Here is a 23,710-nt window from a genome sequence, read left to right as displayed (position 1 = left end):
CAAGATTATTGTAAACACACAGATTCCCACTCCCTTCTCCTGGAGCAGGGGTGCCCAAACTGCGGCCCACGGGCCAACTGCAGCCGGCAATCCATTTTTAATTGGCCCGCAGCAAATTCCAAAAATATATTTAGTTTACTTAAATAAACCAGGTGAGGCAATACGTACTTCACCTCGAGTGAGTGGCCCGACTGTTTGTGTATTTTACCGCATGTGGCCCTCGGTAAAAAACGTTGAAAAAAGTTTGGACACCCCTACCCCAGAGCATCTGATCCAATAGACCTGGGCCTGCAAATCTGAACTCTTAACAAGAGTTCTAGGGTATGTTCAACACCAGGCAAATTCAGAAACACTGATTTATTCCAAGATCCTGATTTTATATTAGGAAACGGAGGCCCAGAGAAGAGGATCCACCCCTCCACCTGCCCACCCAAGATGCATTAAGCACCACTTACAAAGCACTACGTGAGTATAGTATTACAGACAGGTTTGGGACGGTGCCTTGTTACGTGCTGCTGATGGAATTGCAAACTGGTACAACCTTTCAGGCAGACGGTTTCACAATACATGTCAAAATATTAAACGTACTTACCCTTTGATCCAGTAATTCCCGATGAAAACAGTATTTCTTAAATTTTCACTCAGACCATTTGCATCAGAAGCAACCTTGGGTTCCTGTTGAGGATGTGGAATTCAACATCTCATTTCAACGGGCTGAATCAGAATCTCTGGGTGTGGGACCTGGCAATCTGCATTTTTAATGAGTTCTTCAAGATTCTTATCTTCACTAAAGTTTAAGAAATGCTGCACTAAGAAGCACGGAGAGTCAGAGACTGGCCCGGTGATGGGGGCGCTACATAGACGGGCAACTTGGCGTGGGATATCGGAGCCCAAGAGCGGTAAGAGAAGTGTGCCCTTGGGTGGGGGATAAAACAAATAGGGTGAAAACAGTGTCACCATGGAGGGGATGCCAAAATGGGATGTCAGAACCCCGGCAGATAAGAGGATTGTCAATGGGTGGGCTAGGATACCCTGGCATGGGGTGGTGGGGTTTGAGTGGGGCGAGGCAGGGCACCTGCACAGCTATGTGGCCCAGCACCAGGTGTGGAGACCCAGAGGGTAAGAAAGGCTCCTGGGAAGGGTGGGCCAAGCGTGACGTCTGCAGGCCAGACAGGGTGAGGAGGGCACCGTGTTGGAGAAGGCACAGTGGCAGCCTTGGGAGGTTGATTCCATTCGGGGATATTAATTAAATACTTAAGTCCATTAATGTTAAGGAGGGTCAGGTTTCTCCCCGTTTGAGAAGGGAGTTACAAATATGGAAAGCAAACCAAACTAGAATGAATGCTGTAGTGTTGGATTTGAATTGGAGGAATTCATGTGAATTCATGGTGTTGATAGATAAATACATATACATGCAAAGGTGTCTACTAAGAGGGCCTGGGTGACATTCCAAGAGCAGTAAGTTCACCTAGAGGCTCAGATGTCAGTTTCGTAATCCTATTCCTAAAAGGACCTGGGGTCCTTGGAGAAATGGCTAATTCCAGCTCTGGGATGGGGAAAACATAAGAGGAGCCTGGAATATCTTCTCGTGCCAGGAAACAAGGAAGTGCTCAAAGAATGATGGGGACATGTCAGAGGACACAGGAAACGGACTGAGGGAGCGCCCATCAGCCAAATCTGACACAATCTGAGCATTACAGAAAAAGGTGCTATAGTTACCAGAAATTGGGGGGAGGGTACTTGGTGCCCCCAAATGAGCACACAGTTCATTTGGGGAAGACGTAGAAGTTCTGGAGGTGGCTGGCGGCGATGGCTGCACAACAATGTCAATGTACTTAATGCCCCTGAACAATACACTCAAATTGGTTAAAATGGTAAATTTTATGTAATGCATATTTTACCACAATAAAAATTATGGTAATGGTTTATAACACACCGAATAAAGTAATCCATGAGTCTCTAATGTCAAAAAATAATAATACGAATGGCAAAAACAGGTAATGGTCTTCACATAAAAATGCTAGCTGATAAATGTAGGAAAAAAACACCATTTTGGAACTATCAATGTAATAACTGATGTAGGTAAGCATGGATGTTCAACAAATGCCAAATCCAGTGAGTGAAAGATTTGTTGGGGAAAAGGATATTCATGTAGTCTCAAAGTTTCACCTCACAGACAGTTATTAACTTTGAAGGAAAAACGGTAACTTTAAAATGGTACCAGACACCACTTCAACTGAGTGATCAAATTGAGCATCACCAATGATGGGACAAAAGTGACTTTATGTGACCTCTGACCTAATGAAGTGAGAAGCATGCAATCCAACCATAGAGTTTTCTTGACAAGAATTTTAATATGAATCTAATCACAAGGATCTCATCTAAAACTAGATTGTGGGAGATTTTGCAAAACTGCTAGCTTAGACTTTGTTATTGTCATGAAAGATTTAAGAAGCAGAGGAATGTTCAAGATAAAAGGAGACTAGGGGGTGGCTGGTTAGCTCAGGTGGTTAGAGCACGGTGCTCTCAACAAGGTTGCCAGTGCAATCCCCACATGGGCCACTGTGAGCTGCACCTTCTACAACAGGATTGAAACAACTACTTGACTTGGAGCTGATGGGTCCTGGAAAAACACACTTAAAATAAATAAAAGTTAGAAAAAAAAAAAAAAGATTAAAGGAGACTAAAGAGCCAGGACAATTAAATACAATATGATGTCCTTGACTTCATCTTATTTTAAACAAACAACAAATAGCTACAGAGGATATCTTGGGGCAATTAGGGAAATTTGAGCATGGACTGTATATTAGATAATATTTACTATATCAATTAAAATTTGTTAAGTTTAATAATAATACTGTGGTTATGTGAGAGAATGTCCTTATTTTTAGGAGACACATACCGAAGTATTTAGGAGTCAAATGTCATGATGCCTATACTTTATTTTCAGATGGCTGAGTAAAAACACCAAGGTCTCTATGTATAGACAGAGAAATAAAAGCAGTGTGCCAAATGTTAATATCTCCTGGTGAATCAGGAAAATACATAGGTACTCATTTTATTATCCTTTCAATGTTTCTGTAGTTTTCACATTTTTCAAAATAAAAAGTAGAGTCTAACTCTCTTGGGTGTGTCTCAAGAGTAAATTATTCAGATTTCTTATTTTAAAAATACAAAAATAATAGCATTACACCAATAAAAGTACAGATACTTAAAGACTTAAAAACAGCACAATACCTGGGAATAGCTAAATACTGAGAAATAGTACTGCAATCTGGCAGGGACCTTGTTCTTATTCACCTTTTAGTTTTCAGATTCTGTTCATAATCAGTGCTCAGTAAATGTTGAATGGATGAGTCAGGAATTTGTTTTATTTTGTGATCTGATGGTTTGGGTAACTCCTAGAAGAGGTGATTTGGATGTTTTATGTAGAAAGAGATGAGATGAACTGAAGGGTAGGAGCTACCAAAACTGGTCTGCACTGCACAGTTCAGGGGAACCCACTGGCCTACCAGCCACCCCCCCCCCCCGACCACCACCACCATAGGGTGCCAGTGGAACAACGTTCGGCTGTTTTATAATTGCAAGTATTTAATAACCAGATAAAGCATTTGATATGTAGAATTATTATTGTGAATAATTTATTATGGTTTTAAAAACTTCTGGTACAGAATAAAAATTTGAGGGATATAGCTTTGTTTTATAGAACTTATTGTAATTGGATTTTATTTGTATGTATCTCCCAAAATCTGCAAATAAATAAACAGGGGGACTCAGTCTATTTTAAAAAGAATAACCTTTAGTGTGGCATGTGCATTCACACAGTAAATGTACCAATTGTAAGTAAATTTTTCATCTGTTCATTAAAGCAGATTTCCCAGGTTTTGTGGTAGGTGTTGGGTATTCCTCACACTTCAAGATAAAACTATAGTGTGTGTGTGTGTGTGTGTGTGTGAGAGAGAGAGAGAGAGAGAGAGAGAGAGAGAGAGAGAGAGAGAGAGGCAGAGCGATAGAGAGAAGAGAAAAATATAGCATACAGAAAAGTGTATAAAATATGCACATACAGTTTAACAAATAAATATAAAGCAAATTGGTAAAAAAACAGAACATTATCAGAATTCCTTTCCCCATATTCTGTTCCCCAAGTTCAACATCATCTCTCTTTGGCAATAAGTACTATCTTGATCTTTGTGATAATTATTTCCTTATTTTTCTTTATACCTTTACCTCTTATATATGCATCCCTAACCAGTATGGTTGGGTTTTACCTGTTTTTCTGAACTTTGTATGAATGAAATCATACCATACACATTCTTTTGTTTCTTGCTTCTTTTACCCAACATTATGTTTATAAAGAGTCACCCAGGGGGTTTTGTGTAGTTAATTCTTTTACCCTTGCTATATTGTACCCCATTGTCTAAATAGACTACAATTTATTTATCCCCTAAACTCTTTATTGGACATTTGCTCGCTTCAGTTTAGGGCTACTGCAAGTAATACTGCTAGAAACATTCTTGTACATGAATCTGATGCACGTATGTGTGAGTTTTTCTAGGGATATGCCCAGGAATCACTAGATTATAGGATGTGGATAGCCTGAATTTTCCTAGATAAGGCCAAACTGTGGCTGTACCAATTTGTATTCCCACTGTCATTGATGAGAATCCTGTTGCTCTACTTTCTTGCCAATGCTTGATATTCTTAAACTTTAAAATTTTTGCAATATAGTGGCTATATATCTTATTGTGATTTTAGTTTTCATTTCGCTGGTTACTAATGATGTTGAGTACCTTTCCATATGTTGGCAAAATATATTTCTTTGAGTATGTTTTGTTACAGAGAACTTTTCTCCCCGTTTCGTTTGAATATCCCCAAATCAGATAAATTTGGGAGATTATAATTTCACTAAATTTCATAACGTCAGATTCACAGCATTGAGTCAACATCAAGGAATCAAGAACTGAGGGGAAGAGAGAAGATGAAGTAGGGAAGAGAAATTAATGGATAATAAGTAAAAATAAAAATTTTAATGGAAAATCCAGAGGGATAGCAGAAGAGGTAAAATTGTTTTAGTAAAAGGTCGGGATGAGGAACGACAATCCATCTTTTAAAGAAACTGTTTTTCATAGACTGTAAAATTGTAACGAGGAAAATGCAGATTAAAAATGGTAAAAGGAAAATAGAACTTCATTATTTCACTATATAAGAAAGTATGCAAATGAATATTTACTCTAAGAGCCTGCACTACAAAATATACAAGAGGTGCCATCTGAGAGCCTCACCCATATACACATGGCATTTGAGCTTTTGTTCCTTTTCACTAATAAAACAGATTTTAAATGTTCAATATGTTCTGAGCAACCACAGAATTTGCTTAGTGTGGGTCTCCTATCTGCAGTGAAAAAGGTAAAACCAATCTGCTTGATGTTGTCTATTATTGAATTGGAGTGATTGTTGTTGCCTAAGGTGTTGGTATAATAATTAACTGGAGGGGAAGTGGTTATGGTAATCAAGGTTTCTGGTTTGGCCCAGAACTGGGAAATCTTAAAGATCACATGCCAATCTTCTTAAGGTCTGTCTAGACAATAAAAGTTAGGAATTGTGGATTAGGGTTACCTATTGACCATAATTAGAGGTGTTATTTATTTTAAGCAGTTTGGTTGCAGGAGAGCAAAAACAAAAACAAAAAAGTCAACTAGTTTGACTCAGAAAAAAGAAACATTCCCTCTATATAGAAGTTCCAGTATAATCCCCGATTTCCTTGAGGAAACAGGGGTATTAAAATATTGAAAACCAGTTCATCTTGTCCTTCACATGAGTTGATTCACTAACTTAACTATAAACGTGATAATAATAATTCTTTCAGAGATGGTTTCCGCACAAGTAACTTGTGTAATTCTTACACATCACTGAAAATGGAGACCACATTTTACAAAGAAATAAACTAACTCATATCAAATTACTGAAGAATTATAGGCCAAAAATAGAATTATAGATGGGTTACTTAATTCTATTTAACTTGCACTGATGTTTCCTTTCCAAGACTCAGTCCCGAATCCTCAGCCCTCTACAGACTTTCATATGGGTGACATCCAATCACATATTTGCAGTCCTGACCTTTTGTTTGAGCTTGAGTTCTGACCTTTAACTTTCTGCTGGGTATCTCTAATTTCTAAAAGCAAACCCCATATCAGATCCCCCTTTGGACTTCCTCATTTATTTCAGCTATTTGAGTCTCTCTTGACTGCCTAAACTCTTGGAATCATGCCAGATTCCTCCTTCTGGTCTATTCACCTCTCCCTTCTTAATCTAATCAGTAGCACATTCTTGCCAGATCATTCCTTTTCATCCCCTCTCCCCCTTGCCTTATTTCTAATCCAGACCCTTATCTTTTTCATACCTACACTATCATACGCCAGCCTCCTCACTAGATGGCTCCAGCCAGTCTTGGACTCTTTCATGCCAGATTCATCCTTGAGCTCTGCATATCCAGTTCTTTCTACAAGCACGCCTTGCCACACCTGTCTGTTTTGGTGTCATGTCAGTGCTCATCTCTACCACAGCCCTTTTCTTTAAGGATCGTTTTCCTCACGTATAATTCTTTGACGGGACCTCCCTGACAGCCCCCATTCTCTATAATAACTCCCTTATTTTGCTGTCTGAATTCTTCCTTTGACACCAGGAATTATGTAGTAGTCTGCATTGTTCTTTATATTTGATGACTAGCCCTACCTCCAGCGAAGCGAACAAGTGTCTTTTTGCACTTGATTTTTTTCACTTCTATCCTCCATTTCTTTCCCTATAAGCACACAGATGTTTATCTAATGCTTTTTAAAAGCCTGCCGAATATGGATGTACCATAATTCATTTAATCAGTCTCTTACTGAAGGACACTGGTAGTTTCTACAGTTTTGTCATTATCAAACATGCTGCAGTGAACATCCTTGTGTATCCTGAGAAAATGTAATAGCCTGGGATTGCTGGATTAAAAGTATATGTGTATATTTTAAATTTGGATAGATATAACTAAATTACCTTTTGAAATAATTTTAACTGACTACTCCCATTTTTGATACCACTGCTTTTCCTGCTACCCAGAATTTGGACATCGACGAGGGGGAGATTTGTTTAATGGAGGTTCATTCCCATAGAATATGCGTAAAGGAGAAAATGTAAAGCCAGGAGAAAAGGAAATTGAAGGCTTGGAGACAGACTTGCATTGGCTAGTGTATAGTTCCATAGACTGGGGTAACCTGGCATCCAGGACAGGAGATTGCATCATCTTTCTTTGCCAACGATCAACTGAAGCCCGAATCAAATCTAAATGTATCCAACTATCAAACAGGGATAATCTTTGTACTTATTATGTATATAAATGAAATGAAATTTCATTGTCTTAACCATCCGGAATTCTCCAAAGGGATGAATGTAAGTTGTGTGAACCTCAGAACAGCAGAGTTCAAACAGGATCAAGACAAAGAAGCCTGCAAAACAGAGACTTTCCTTTCTGTCATCTTAACTGCTTTTGTGTGACCAAATGTTTCCTGTGCCAACCAGAGGGAGAGAAGTGAGCTTGTCTCTTAATTGCTTTAGACTTTGTCTATTTAGCGTCCTTTTTGAAGTCTCAAGATTTATGGAACAATAAATGGCATTTACCGCTGTGTGCTATTTTGGAACCTTCACTGGTTTTAGAAGTTGAGTAAAAATATTTATCTGAAAGCTGATCAAATTTGAAATTACACCAAGAAGTATGGTGCTGTAATTCATCCCAGTGAAATAAATGAAATTGTAGCAACAATAAAGTGTATTGCCTTCTTTTTTTTAAATAGTAGGAAGTAGACGTTCTAGTATACTACATGTTTTCTAATTGTTGGGGATGGAGGAGCCCGGAAGCAAGGAATAAACAAGAATGGTTTGTTTGGGTTGCTGAATGGTGATATTAATATACCTTAATGAAAATTTTACAATGCAAATGGGCTAATTTAGAAGAATCCAAAAGAAAGCACATTCATTCACTATGTGAGAGATTAATTGTAGACAGTTTCCATCTTTTTTCACAGCATTCAGATGTCCAACCTTAAGATTACCTACCAGGATGTGGAATCTCACCAGGAACTAGGGAAGCTGGCCTTGTGTAATCACCTCTTGATGAAGGGAGTGAGCAGAACACCGTCCAGGTGGTGAGGGCCTCTCCTTACAAAGAGTGAAGCCTAGCTTCCTGGGTGTACCCAAAAGAGGTGGGCCCCTGAAAGATGAAGTGATCGAATTTGTCTTGGGTGACTCTCTTCCCCACCTCTTGCTCCCTCTGGTTGCTCCCTTCCAGGTGTTTCCAGCTCTCCAGAGTTTCTAGTGTTTCCAAGTTTCTTCTGCTCCCTGAGACAGCTTCAAGGGCAGATACAGCCCCTTTAAGACCCTTGCCAGAGAAGGCAGGTTCAATTCTCACTGTCAAGTTGCTCCACTTGGAAGGGAGCAACTTGGCCCCCCTTCCTTACTCTCCAGGACCACCCTTCTCCACCTTGAAGTTCGATCGCAGTTGCTGTGAACGGCCTGGGATCCAGCGTCATATCCGAGGTGCTGCTTGGTGAATCTCAATTCACTTGATTCCCTGACGGGTCTGTAAATGTAGGACCTTGTTCCAAACCCTCTGAAAGCCCGTGCCCAACCCTGTGCCCTGCACAAATTGGGAAGTCATTACGTATTAGCCCGGAGGATTAAGGAAATTCACTCCAAGAAGTGAATGACTGAGCTCTGGCGATTTCCTTGGATGTTTTATTTTAAAAGACGCTACTTAGTAACCCGGAAGAATAGGAGTAGGCGACGCGGGGAGTAGACTCGGCTGGAAGGGAATTTGGGGACTCAAAGGTTCCCTCCCAGACTGTGGGGCTGAGGGTAGGGAATGCTCTGTGTCCAGGCCTTGCCAGTGCTGCTGCTCCTGGCACTGTCATCCCCGGAGCCCATCGTCCGGCCCCTCCTCAGTGCCGACGGGTACTTAGTAGCTGCTGAATAAATAAAAGCTTGAGGCATGAGAAAAGACCCATGTTCATCACAGCCTCATCCAGGGCCTAGGAAAGCCTGGCTTCCGGGCAGCCGTGGACTTCCTCCAGCGTGTCGCCCACACCTTCTTGGCCACAGCGGGCTCGGGGTGGGGGACTTCCCGAGGGGGTTGGACGGAAGGGACTGGATACGGGATGCGTCCACGTCCAACTGTCCTAAACCCCTTGCAGCGGAGGCGGGCGGCACAGGGGGCTCTGGTGGCTGGCCCAGCCCCCGCGGGTGAAGCGCCGCGGCCCTGGGGGGAGTCTTGGGTTGCCACCAAGGCCACGGGAGATGGGGGGGGGCCCAGTCTCCTCCTAGGGTCAGGCTGGAATTTCCCCCGCGGGCCACTGGGGCAGGCATGTCGCTGCGCTCTTGGACCAAGGGACCCGCCTTCGCTTTCCGCCGCGAGGCCCGAGGCCTCTGGGCTGAGGTCACGGAGGGCCAGGCGCCCTGCAGAGGCCCCGGGGGCGACGCCGCCAGGACGCGTCACGGACATGCTTTCGGTGCTTTTCACACTTTTCCACCGCCCGGAACCGCCCTCCGGTCCGAAGAGGCTCAGGGAGCGGCTTGGGGGAGCCTTTGTGCCCTCGCTGTTTGCTGGGCCTTTTCCTTCCGCAGAAAGCTCCTCCACCCCTTTCCTCTCGAAAGTCCTGTGCTTTCCCTAGAAGTAGGAAAGAGGTGGAGAAGGGTGCGGAGACTTCTCTTTTGCTGTCTCCTCCGTCCCCAAACTCTAAAAACCCGAGACGTTGGCCGTAGGGAGATACTCGGGGTCAAGGGGAGGGAGCAAGCAGTGCATTCCTCGGCCCTCTCCCTCCCACCTGGTCCCTCGGCTCCCCTCCCCCGCCCGGGATTGGCCGGTCGCTCCGGCTCGTGCTGCCCGCCCCGGGAGCGGCAGGGTTAAGCCCAGGAATGTGGCGGCGAGGAATGTGCATGCAGATGAACCCGGCAAGGGGCGGGGCGGAGGGGCGGGCCCGGGCGGGGCGCATGCTAATAGCATGCAAATGAGGAGGCCCGTTGCCGCCGCGGCCGCCGCTCTGCCGAGCTTCCCTGATCCTAGCCCAGACGGCGGCGGCTCTGGCAGCCTGGGCGCCGCGACCCTCGGCGTCCACAGGGGGACGGGGAGGAGGAGGAGGAAGAGGCGGAGGCAGCGGCGGCGGCCGCGAGGAGGAGGAGGAGGGTTCGATCGCCTGCTCCGACGCAGACATGGTGGACTGATCCCCGGCGGATTCCTGGACTGCTTCCCGAGGCGCCCCCTGCGCGTGGCCCCGCCGCGTCCCGCGCCCGGCAGCCCCTAGCCAGCGCCGGCGTCGGGTGCGGCGGCCGGGCCGGACAGTCGCGTTCCCGCCGCGTCTCGCGCCGGGTCCTTATGGAGGCGCCGCCCGCCGGCGAGGCCGCCGACCATGCCTAGGAGGGCCGGGAGCGGGCAGCTGCCGCTACCCCGGGGCTGGGAGGAGGCCAGGGACTACGACGGCAAGGTCTTCTACATTGACCACAACACCAGGAGGACCAGCTGGATCGACCCCCGGGACAGGTGGGCGGCCGGGCCGCGGTGGGCGCGGGGACCCGCCTCGTAAGCGCGGCGGTGGCTGTTGTCCTGGAGACCCGGCCGAGCGGCGGCGATCGCAGCGCGGGGGGCGTGGGGCGTAGCCGGTTCCGGGGTACAGGGATGGGTCCCGGGAAGGAGGCGCGGGACGCTCTGCCCAAGCCGGGCTGCGTCAGCCGGCCAGGCGCCCTGGCGGGGGGCAGTTGGAACCGCCCCTTCCAGGGCCGCTTTGCCGTCCACTTCCCGACGCCCCTCGGGACCTTTAGACACTCCGGGCCCTGAGGGATCGGTGGAATTGGCGCCTCGGGCTGGCACTCTGTGTCCAGTTAACGGATCCAGAGGGGCCACCTGAGCCCTGTTCCGAGCTCGCCACCGCCTAAGGTTGGCTGAATTGAGGCTGGAGGGCACATTCGGTCTGGGAGGCGGGGACGGGCTCTGGGCCCCGGAGGAGGCCTACGTGCAAGGTGGGGAACCAGCCGTCCAGGCCACCTGTGGCATCTCTCTGGTCGCCCTTGATTCTCAGCCTTGACTGGAAGTTCTTGACGGGGCCTGGAGGTCCTGAGCTTGGAGCGGAGTTCCAGGCACCCTTCCTCCCTGGGCCCTGGTGGTGGGTGTAATGGGCTTTGCCCCTCAGATTTTAGAAACGTTTGTTTGGCGTTTTACTGCCTAGTGTTAGTCTTCACTTGAAAACTTGAACTGACTTTCAGACTTTGAATAGGCAGATTCTATTTTGAAGTAAGAAGTGGTGAAATGAACACTGAAACTAACCTTGGTTATTGAAGAACTCTGACTTGAGTTTAGCATGATTTCTTGTAGTTTTCAACACAGACTTTTCCCGTTGAGAGGTGAAGGAGAAGCATGACAAAATCATCGTTTAAGAAGTTAAGCAGCTGAAGTTGAGCTGTTCACAAATGTTCCTCTAGCCCATCTTTCTTTTTATCCTTACAAGGAAAATTTCTTATAGTTAGAATTATTATAAGAATAATAGAAAATATTCCTAATTGTAAATTTGTAAATTGTCCATTAAGGAGATATTCCTAATTTTAATTTTAAATAATATGTATATTATTAGGGATAACTCCAACATTTGGACTTTCATCATTTCCGAAACTTCTTTCCAGCTTTTTATGGAATGTGGCCTTAGGGGCTTATAACCTTTGTAGGTGCTTCTCCCATGAAACATTCCTCTTTTCTCAGTTTGAAGCTGAAATAGTTTCATACTTTATATTCCCAGTTACTTTTATCCAAAGAATATTGTTTTTGAAAGCTACTAAAGAGCAATTATAAGAAAGTCATAAATGACATTATAAATTTATGGAACAATCCTTATTAAATTATCCATGAAGGTATCGGTTTAGGTTTCCCTCCTGAAATGAGAAAAGGCACCTGTGCTGAGGTTCTGTCTTGCCACAGCCTGGCTGCCTGTTGCTGGCCTGATGAAAGCTGTGACAAGCATCACACCTTCACAGTCTCTCCAGACATATTAGTTGTTGTCATAAATTTCACGCTTCAAGCCAGTTATTGCACTTTGAAACTACTTAACAGACAGTAAATGTCAGTGATGGTAGGCACCCAACAGTGGCTTTTAAGGCACCTGTATAAATATTTAACTTTTACAGTTGTGTGGTAATTCTTTCTGGTTTCTGATACTTGGAGTTTTAGATCATTGAAATTGCTAGGAATTCTTGACATATTGAGGCATTTTAGGATCTCTTCTGCTTCCATTTTCATGTTTTATTATGTCATTTCATTTATGTTTACCAATCAGGATTATAAGAATGTGTAATGCCGAGGTAACGCAGATAGAAAGTGAAGTAAAATTATATGGCTTGGCTTATCCATATCGCTATTCCTTAAGCAAGTTAAGCATGTCTTTTAAACTATTAATGGATTAACAATTATTATGAACTCTGTTTTCAGGAAACTGGGTTAGCAGTTCATTTGATGGGGACAAACAGTTTTGACTAAGATGGCTTGTTATTTCAGTTTTCCTTAAAGCTGTTGGTTCTTTAGGTATTTATAAATTTGGTTACAAATATTTCTGGATCTAAGTATTCAAGTTTTAAAAAATATTCCATGAGATCAGTGTGAACATCGACATATTTGATTGTGTTTTCTTTTAGGACAATGAGATGTCTGTAAGTCTTGCTAAATAGCATAAGAGATATTGGGGGAGGGTATTTGGAGTAACTGGTAACTCTAGTCAATTTTGTTCTACACTCACCAAACATATGGAAAGAGAAATGTTACAAAGACCAGTTGGAGTGTGCCCATTCTTCTACCGGATCAAATTACAAACCCTGAAAGAAAAGTGGCTTGATAAACTGTGGGTCTGCAGTACTTTTGAACTTTTAAAGCCATTTAATTAAAATGATCATGATGATTTATCCAGTCATATTTATGTTAAGGAAAAGAATCCTGTTTTTGATAGTCTGTCAGAATTTGAGAGATATTTCTGATTGTATAAATAATTATGCAGATTTAGTGGGGAAGGTTGGGAGATTTTACGCCAATATTATTTTATTCAATAAGTACTGATTTTAGAATACTGAAGTATTCTTTTCCAGTACTTCTAAGCTTTTGGAGGTAGATGACAATGCAAATTTTGCTGAGATGTGATAAAAGTTTTTATTGCTCCACCACTTATTGAGTAAGCTTATGTGAATTTATGAATCCCTGTAAACCTCCATTTTTCAGTTCTAAAATGAAGATAATACCATCTACCTCATAGGGATATTTGGGGGCCCATAATTACGGCGCAGCCAAATAGTAACAGTTGTAGTGTTGTCATTCTAATTTAGGAACTGAATGGTAGTTTAGGTTACCCCTGAAAATAGTAGCTGTATTAGCACATATTTACTCAGTGTTTATTGTGTGACAGCCACTGTGCTAACTTTTTTACTGTGATCTCATTTTATTCTCCCACTAGACCTATGAGGTAGGTGCTATGATTATTTTGCAGTTACAGATAAGAAAGTTGAGTTACAGAGAGATTGGCATTACTGTTAAATGTCCACCCAGGATCTGAAGCCACATAGTCTGGTACTAGAGCCCTTGCCCTCGTCCTTGTCATTCCTCTAGACTGGCTGGACACTTGGACAGGCTCAGGAGTCTCTGGGTGGAGTAGAACCTCTTTGCCCAGTGTTGATTGTTCAGGCTGATTGACCACTCTTTATTGATCTTCAAAGGTTTCTGTTGACTTTGTATGATTCTGTGATCCCTGAGTTAGCCACATGTAGGGTCTAGTTCATGAATACCTTGGGAGTGTGGATTGGAAACCCATCAACTTGACTCCATTGAACCACAGCCCAGGTTGAGGTATAACTGAAAATTCAGTGTATTCTTGGGCACGTTAGAAGTTCTATTTGGGGGAAGAGTTAAGGGCTCTGTTTTGTCCCTGAATAGATCACAATTTTACTATAGCAGTCTTGGCTTTGTCCTCCTCATCCCCCCTAATTAATCCCTGTCCATGATTTTTTGCCCCCCACCGCACAGTGGGCCACTCACCCAGGAGTGTTATTCTGCAGGTCTGCTCCATCATTCACCTTTATTTTGCTCACTATGGGTACTCTTTGACCACACCAAGTGGTGTTTGTGGTGGGCCATAGATCACAGCCAAATGGTCTGGTGCTTTAAAGAAAAAAAAAAAAAACTACATTCAACAATTCAACACAGGAGAAAAAGTTTGGATGGATTCATTGCCTCTTGGAGCAGTAGGGGGCTAAGCTGGGCAGGCCTCAGAGACTGGGTGAGTGGTTTTACAGACTCCCGGTAGACTTCTGCTCATTTTCTGTCCTTGGATTGAATGTTACCCAGAGATACAATAACTTTGTCTAGTTGAACTTAAAAGATTTGCCACCACGCAGCGACTTTACATGAAAACTTGCTGATAGACCATGTTCTTTGGTTTATAGCTAGTGTCAGATGTTGAGCAACCTGTACTGTCTCATTGAAGGGAAGAAATCCTGCGGGGCGGGGAGGGTGACGGAGGAGGAAGAGGATGTCAGATGGGTATCATCGATGACTGGGTTACCTTGTGGCAGTCTGTGCCCAGTCTGGAGCACGTGATAAGGATCCGGGGAACTCTGTGTTGTCTCTCTTTCAAAGTCAAAGCAAGTAATTTTGCTAAACCTAGTACTAGAGTGTGAACTCCAGAGGCCTGATTGCTTATTACTGCTTTCTGTATCCTTTCTGTATGGTAGATGTTAACTGTCAGTTAGTTCAATTAACGAAGAAAGTTGTTAAATTAATGAAAGAACACTAGTGGAGCTACTAATTTTCCAGTTTCTTATTGTTGGGCTTTCAAAAAAAATATGCCCATAACCACCAACAACCAAAGACAATTGATTTTCCAGTTAGATTAAAAATAATGAGAGAATTAAGCTGGTACATTTTGACTAATAGTACAAAGATGTGAATTACTTCTAAGTGCGAAGAAAACAAAATCAGTGCTGATAGTCTTATTCAGAACTGCCAGTGTCATAGATTGCTGGAAACGGCTCTGGGTCTGGGTGCCAAGTGGTTACTGTGAATTATTTAAGTGATTATGGTATTTGAAATGTGGAGAGGGAGAGGTTGTTAAAAGAAGTTTTTTTTGTTTGTTTGTTTTGTTTTTTTTTAAAGCACTCTGGGAAGCACTAACTTAAACTAAACTGTGCTATCTTCCAAAAATTCCCAAAGAAATATTTCTTGTTTTCATCACCATTTGCTATAATGATTGTTGCAGTGAGCAGTAGTTGCTAGTATATGACTAAGATTTCTTCAGTGACTTTAATAATCCATAATCTGCAGTTTAATTTTGTTGGAAGAATCAGGGCAATAATTGCTTTTTCAAGAAAAACTATTGTTTATAAATAAGTAATGTTTTTTAGCTGCATATCACTAAGTTGTAAGCTACATAGTCAGGTATTGTGACTGGCCTGCAGGCAAGCCACCGTGGAGATTCCCTGTGGAGCAGCCCGGTGCACCAGGGTAAGTGTGGAAGCTGCCCTGCGGCCCCACCAGGTCCTGTGCTGCCTGCCTGTGGGAGCTGGAGCTGTTGCCTTGGGAATGGCATTTGCTTACTCTTTTTGAGTAAATGTCTGTGGGAAAAGGATGCCACCACTGTAGAGGGGCGTGGCCAGCGTCATTTTGCTGATGTGGGAGTTACTGAAATGGTAAGAAACCGTTAGCCCTAACACAAAGTAAATTTCTTGAGCTGGGGCCTGAGTTTGTGCATGCTCTAGTCCTATGAACTCGATTGACAGTTGGTTGAACTGATTTCTATTTAGAATTTTAGACTAATTCTTTCATCCATTTTTAAAGACTTACCACCGAAGAATATAGAATAGGAAAGAGATTTTAAAGGCACGGTATGTATATAAGTTGTGGCCTAAAAATGATTTTCCAAATAAAAGTTCAGAGTGTTTTCAGTGTCTTAAGTGGTTTTGTCCAATTATTTTATTTTTTATTGAGGTTTAAAAAAAACACATAAAATCCACCATTTTAACTATTTTCGAGTGTACAATTTAGTGGTTTTTACTGTATTCGCAATGTGCAGCCATGACCATTATGTAATTCCTGAATGTTTTTATCACCCCCAAAAGAAGCCTCATACCCATTACGAGTTCTTCTCCATTCTTTTCTCACCCCTGCTGCCTTCACCAACCACAAATCTGTGGTATTTACTGTCTCCATGATTTTGCCGATTCTGGAAATTTCATATAAATGGAATCATACGATTTTTGTGTCTGGCTTCTGTCACGTAGCATAATGTATTCAAGGTTCATCCATGCTGTAACATGTGTGAGTACTTCATTCCTTTGCATGCCTTTGAATAATGTTCCGTTGTATGGACATACAACGGAATTGTTTATCCATTCCTCAGCTGATTGGCATTTGGGTTGTTTCCACTTTTTGGTTATTAAGAATAACACTGCATGAACATTTGTGTATCATTTTTGTATGACTATATATTTTCAGTTTTCTTGGATATACACCTAGAAGTAGAATTGCTAGGTCATATGATAATTTTATGTTTCACTTCTTGAGGATCTGCCAAACTATTTGCCACAGCAACTGCGCCATTTTACGTCCCACCAGCAGCATACCGGGGTTTCAGTTTCTCTGCATCCTCTCCAACACTTGTTATTTTGTCTTTTTTTAACCATTTCTACTGGGTAGGAGGTAGCTTCTTCCTGTGGTTTTGATTTGCATTTCCCTCTTCAGAGTGTTTAGATAGCCTTAATCTGACCCAAGCTTTCCCCTCTATTCTAGCCTTTTGGCCCTTGTCACTCTCCCCATCTTTCCATGTCCTCTCACTTATAACTTGACCAAGAAAAAGTTAGATAAGAGAAATTAGTTCTTTTTAGTCTTACATCACTCTCCCGTCTCCCATATCTGATTGCTTTGAATTATTTTAACAATGAAGTTGTAGATATAAATTAATAAACAGTTTTTATTGTGTCAGCCAGCTAGGTACCCTAGACTCTGAGAGAGATAAAGCCGATAAGATTTGTCCCAGCTCACGTTGCTTCCAATCTAGTTTACATAATCATCACTTAAAAAGTAAAAGAAACTTCGAGTATTGTCCATTACATTTTTAGATATCATTTTAATTCAGCCTAATGGTTACCTCCCTCCTTTCTAATAGTCCTGGGAAGAAGAGTTGAGAAGAATTAAAAGTCAAATATACTAGCAAAGTACATATTAATTTTTGTCTTCATCTCACATGTGATATATTTTATGAGGCATAGATGTGGATCACATAGATAATGAGTCATAACGTGTGTATACAGTGAGCCTATTCAAAATGATTTGATATTTAAAACCTTCTAGCTAGTTATAAGTGTTAAGAATTCAATTCATTTTTATTAATTGTGTTTAAAAAAAGTTGGAGGAAACCTGACAAACACTACCTCAGCCAGGTGATCAAGGTAAATATTAACAGTATTCACTCATGTTGATGTACCCTTGATATGATGTGATGACAGTGGTACCTTTTTGTGTGTGTGGTCTTCCACCCCCAAACCGCCATCTAATCATGAGAAAAACACCCACCAAATCTACGCAGAGGAATGTTCTACAAAATATCTGAGCACTGTTCTTTCAAACTGTTGTCGTTAACAAAAAGAAGAGAAGTCTGAGAAAATGTGACAGACAAGAGGAGCCTAAGGAGACGTGATGAGTAAATGTAACATAGGGTCCTGGAACAGAAAAAGGACATTAGGTAGCAGCTAAGGAAATCTAAAAAAGGTATGAATCTTAGTTAATGATAGTGTATCAATATTGGTTCATTAATTTTATGTACCTTTCTAATAGGGGAAAGTGGGTGTGGGATATATGGAAACTCTCTGTACTGACTGCATTTTTTTCTGTAAATCTAAAACTGTTCCAAAAAATAGTTTATTTTTTAAAAATTATTAAAAAAACACACAAAACAGTTGGAAGTGTTTTTCTTTAGTCAAAGTGTGAGCATACTATATAATTATGGTTTTTTGGTATACTTGAAAAGCAGGGGTGGGCAACCTATGGCCCAAAGGTCGAATCCCAGCCTGCGGTCTTCTTTTTGTATAACCCTCCAGCTAAGTAAGAATGGGTTTTACATCATTAAAGGGTTATAAACAAATAAATGCAAGCAAAGAAGAATATGTGACAGAGATTGCATGTAGCCCACAAAGCCTAAAATATTTAGTCTCTGGCCCTTTACAGAAAAATTTTGCCAACCTCTAATATAAAGTGGGATGATAAAGTCCTTAAAATATTTCATATAAACATTTAAAAAATATTAATCTTTTATAATAAAATGGCATGTTTATCAGTGATCATTGATCAGTCATTTATTTCACAAGTAAGGTGGACTCCAGGCCCTGTGGAGTATAAAGGTGAATCAGACACAGATGCTGAACTTAGGGAGTTGCCTTGCTTCTCACATTGCTTTTCTTCTCATGAAATGCAATATGTTACTTAAAGTTTTACAAACCCGCTCTTCTCTGAAATAGTTGGAATTGTACATGGGGATATGAGAAAAACAGGCAAAAACGGACCTTTGGAGGTACCATAGTTGTTTGTTTACAGTTTACTGTTGGAACTGTAAGTATTACAATACTCTGTATTACTGTTGGAAACTGACTTTCCTGTGACATTGCTAGTATTTATAAAATCACAAAGTTGGTGGTGATGAGCAAATAGAAAATAATTCCACGTATTATCTTGACAAAGCAGGGGCCTGTCACAGTTAAGAGTGTTCCAAAGATGCTAAAAGCTAAAACTGTTATTCTGTGAATAATTTTTCCTATACTGTTAGCCCTGATGTCAGTAAAGAAATCATGTTTCTGTGCAGACAGGAGTGAGTAGCACTGAAAATGGAGCCAGCTGGAAAGTGGGTAGTAGTGCAGTAACAAACTTAAGCTTTGGGAACTGTTTTTTTCACTGCTGCAACATCCAAGCAGTTCCAGTGGTCCCAACAGAAAATTGGAACAGAGGTGTACATTTAACTTGCCTTGGTCTCACTGGGGCTGGAGGTAGGAAATTTAATTTTATAGAAACATAGTGTTTTGATTCCTAGAATAGTGACTTACTTTTAGTTAAAGAGTATCGCTGGCATTTCTGTACAATGAGTGTGTCAGGATTCAGCAGGCAGAGAGGCTTTCCTTCCCGGTGACTGTTGCTGCTTCTCAAGTGCCGTGTTTTCTCCAGTGTGGCCAGGGTTGTAGTGGTCACCGGCTCTGAAGGGGAGTGCTGATAGCAGTCGTAAATGTTGACTTACGAAATTTGTGCTGTAAACTCCTGATTAAAATTCTGACTTAGGTATAGAATATAGAATGTGTCGTGTACTTTACTGACATTGCTCCGTTTTATGAGAAGGTAATTTTTTTTAAGTGGCATTAATATTCAGTCAAGTTTAAAGCATGATAGAACAACATTTACTGCAAAGGATTTGAAGAGCATGCAGTTTCATTTAGTTCAAAACTTTGTAGTTTTCCGTAGTGTTACGGTTTTTAATAGAGATAAATTAAAATGCCAATCTTTTTCCTTGAAATTGTGACAATGAATGAGTGTGTGAAATCCATATTGTACATGATATTCCTGGGTCATCAGTTTTGTCAGCTTATAGGTCTAGGTTCATTTTGGCTGGTCAGTAATTCTGTCCATGCTATGTGTTCTTTCCTTTCTGCTGATTATCAGGGTGTTTGAACTTGTTAGAAACAGATCATTTGCTTTCCTCATTGCTTCCCTTTCCCCTTTTCTGCTAAGTGACACACCTAATGACACTTCTCATAGGACAGTATGACTATAACCTGGTATGTGACTTGGCAGAATACTTCACGTAACATTAATGCCCGGGTTTGCTATTGCAGATCCAGGTACCACAAAGATAACTTGGTTGTCTAATGCCCCTTTGGGTCCTTTTTTCCCTGTAAAGACATGCCTTTTGAGTGTATGTAGATACCTTCCGGAGAGATTTCCTGATGTCTCATATGTAAGGAGCATCTGTGTATCTATCTGCGTCACTAGTGTTCTCATAAAACTCATATCAAGTCAGTTGAGGATGGAGACCTGGTTCCTCCCTTAGTGCCCTCCGCGCAGCCTGCCTGCCCCCACGGGGTCCTTAAGAGCACTGTAGAGCCGGTAAGTATTTTAAGGACCCTAGCCTTCTTCCAGCAGCCTGCATAACCAGTCCCCAGCCTGCTTTTACAGACCTGACTCCTTAGTCAGTCACTCACTGATTCATTCATGCAGCCATTCATCAACCATTCACTGAAAACACTACATGCCCAGCACATATATCTTGGGGACATAGCATCGAATGAAATAGGCAAGGTCCATACTCTCATGGATTTTTTATTCTAGTTTGGGGAAGGCAAATCATAAAGGCGGTAGCAAATGTGTTCTGATCGAAATAAACAAGGCACTGATAATGGTTTTAGTGGGAGCTACTTTGGGTGGGGTGGTCAGGAAGGGCCTTTCCGGGGAGCTGACAGTGAGCTAAGACAGGAGGATAAGAAAAGAGCCATCAATGTGGAGATCTGGGAGAATAGTGCCCCAGAGAAAAGGCTAGTCCTGCTTCAAGGAGTATGTGGCTATTTCAATTCGTCAAAATTAAACATTCAGTTTCCCAGTCTCACTAGCTGCATGTAAGTGCTCAATAGCCTTCCGTGCAGATATAGAACATTCCGTCAGTGCAGAAAGTTCTGCTGGACTGCACTGTCCTAAAATGCTAGGGAGAGCGGTATGTTCAAGGAACTGAAAGGCAGCCAGTGTGACTACAGGGGGAGGAGGGTCTTAGGAGATGAGGCAGAGAGGTAAAAAGGGGTCCAATCATATATGCCTTGTACACATCAACATTTTAAGGGTATTTGGGAGCCATTGGAGAGTTTTAAGTTGAATGGAGGAATAATGGGGCGTGTGTGTGTGTGTGTGTGTGTGTGTGTGTGAGAGTGTGTGAGAGAGAGAGATAGTCTTACTCATTTTTGAACAAGAGCTCCCTGCTCTATGGAGAAGGAGTCATAGAAGCTATTGCAGTGAGATAATCTAGTGAGAAACCAGATCTTGAGCTGGAATGATCGCTTTGGCAACGAAGAGCAGTGAATAGATTGGTGATATGTTTTTTTAGGTAAAAGTGAAAGACCTTGCTCATGCTTTGGATATGTGAAGCATGAGGAAAAGAGAAAAATCAAGGATTTGCTGATTTATTGATGGGAAAAGACCCAGGGAAGAATATGGTTGATTGATATCCAGTTGGATCAGGAAGCCCGAGTTCTGTTTCAGGTTTATAGACCTGAGATGCTTATGAAGGCATACACACGGAGGTATGTAATAGGCAGCTGGATAGGGAGTCTGGAGATTGGGAGACAGCTCAGAGCTGGAGGTACTTAATTTGGGTATACACAGACAGTATTTTAAAATTGTGGGATGGGATGAGATTCCTGGGAGAGAAGGAAAAGAAGAGGTTCCAGGACCGAGCCCTGAGGCATGCCAGTATATTTTTGTGAATCCTTGTTCCAGCTAAGATGGTTTATTTGTTCTCGCTGGAACATACTATACCTTATGCCACTGTGCAAAAGATGATGGTGAAGATGACGACGACGACGTAAGTACCGTCTGCTGAGCCCTTCACATAGGTTATCTCAGGCTCTGTGAGGCCACTACAGTGTCTGTCTTGCTCTGTTTTATTTCCGCGTCTAGCTCTATGCACACTCTTAATACATATCATTAATTAAATGAAACCTTTGATAGGTACCGCCAGTGCTCCCATTTTAGGAAATGAGGCTTAGAAGGTTAAATGACTTGTCTAAGGGCACAAAGCTGTTAAACAGTGGTGGCAGAATTCTGCCACATCTGTCTGATGTCAAAGCTGTGCATTTAACTTGTGTACTGCCTCTAAATACTGCTCAGAAGGGCTCTTGGCCACCTGTTTGGGGTTTGGAAGTCATAGCCATCCTTCAGGACTTAGCAAAGTTTCAACACTTGAAGCTTCCCTTAACAACTTAGCCCCACTCAATTTTCCAGTGCCTTAATTCTTGTACTTATTTTTAGCATCTGTATTAAAACTAAATTCTACGTGATGTTTTGACTCTCCAAATTGAACTGATTTTTCAGAATTTAGTTTTTATTTTCCCAAACAAGTTGTTTGGGCTTCCATTGGTCAAATCATGCACAGTATGGTTTATTTATACCCCCCTCACAGGACACCTAGCACCATGTCTTGTGTATATTAGGTGCTCAAGTAAAGCCTGATCTGATTCTGTCACTTTTGCCATTTTCCAGTGCTTTACATTCTTTCGGAGGCTGAGATCTGAAATGCTGTACATCCTTTTTATCCTTGTCTTCTGCTTCTAAAAGCCCTTGACCTTGTACCACAGCTTCTCACCGTCTGGGCTTCTGCGGAACCCTCCCTTTCGCAAATGTGCCACCTACACTCTGTTCCCTTCACACCCGCTCTCATTTGTGGATAGGTGAACTGATTATTAAGGATGGAGAATTTTCAAAGCGATGAAGTTGAGTCTCACCCAGCTCTTATAGATTCTTTTCTAGAGCTCTTTCTTTTTCATTGATTGAAACCCTGCTTGGACAATCTATTGTCTGAGAAAGCCTTAGTTTCACCGTAAATGTGTACGTTACAGACCTTGATTGGAATTCTTTTTTACCTTGACTATTCTAGTTGAGTTTAAGTCTTGGGGGAAAGTAATCTCTTTCTATAAATTGCCATGTTATAATTTGCTTTAAACGGCTTGGATTTGGATTCAGGCTCTATAGAACCTTCATAAATGGGGAGTGATTTCCCATTTGGAAACTACGAGGGAGGATCGGATCGTGCACTTTTGTTTGATTTACTTACGCCATGAAGCTTACCTGGAAGAACAGAAGCGGTCATTAAAACGATCGTTATAAAGGAATCTTTTAACTTGTACATTCCTTATCCCTGTCACAAGTTGCTGCCTATTTTGTCTTTGCAGTAGCTAAACAGTATGTTATGTATGTATCTGCTTCTATTTGGGAATCTAGTATTCTTACATTTCTACTTTTGGCTTGGTTTGAGATCCAAGTTTGTGAATTTTAATTAAAGGCTTAGATTATGCATGTGAAAAATCTTTTGTTCCCGTGTTGCTATGAGCAACAGTTGTTAAAGTTAACCTTTTTAAAGAAATGTGGACAAATATATGAATTTTAGCAGGTTAAAAGAAGGTCATCATTTAGGGTTGTGAATGTTCTGCCTGTACAATAAATTGTCACGATGACTATGATTATCATGGTGAAGGGAAGAATGCAGTAGAAGTGAATAATCATCCGACACGTTGACAAAACATTCCTAAAATACTATTCAAATGAGGAAAGACTTTAAGGGGCTGCAGCCGGGTAGCCAAGCGTTGAGTCCTTTTAGCCAGTTGTCTGACGGGGTTACTATTGTGGCCCAAAAGAAGCCATGTGTAATGGTTTGCACAGAGAGGCCATGACTTATCTGAAACTTCCCAACGTTTTTCTTTCTGTAAACCTTGTCTCTGGTCCTCCCCACACAACACTATTCTTAAAGACTCCTTTTGTCCTGATGGCATTTGCTTCATTGCTTTCCACCCTACTTCAGTCTACATTTTACTGATTCCTGGTGATTGCTTAGACTTGCTGTTGGATTCTGTTGTGTGATTTTTTGAT

General features: G+C 42.0%; 1 protein-coding gene across 1 annotated transcript in view; it reads left to right on the top strand.

Moving 5' to 3' along the window:
* The first annotated feature begins 10,306 nt into the window (after positions 1-10,306).
* WWC2 (WW and C2 domain containing 2) overlaps positions 10,307-23,710 on the top strand; it is a 168,030-nt gene continuing 154,626 nt past the window's right edge. The window contains exon 1 of the mRNA XM_033104491.1: positions 10,307-10,567. Within this exon, the coding sequence (XP_032960382.1) occupies positions 10,437-10,567 (131 nt within the window). The 5' untranslated portion in view covers positions 10,307-10,436. The remainder of the gene's footprint in view (positions 10,568-23,710) is intronic.

Source organism: Rhinolophus ferrumequinum, chromosome 4, assembly GCF_004115265.2.
Source record: "Rhinolophus ferrumequinum isolate MPI-CBG mRhiFer1 chromosome 4, mRhiFer1_v1.p, whole genome shotgun sequence".
Taxonomy (NCBI): Eukaryota; Metazoa; Chordata; class Mammalia; order Chiroptera; family Rhinolophidae; genus Rhinolophus; species Rhinolophus ferrumequinum.
This window is presented reverse-complemented; position numbering and strand designations above follow the sequence as displayed.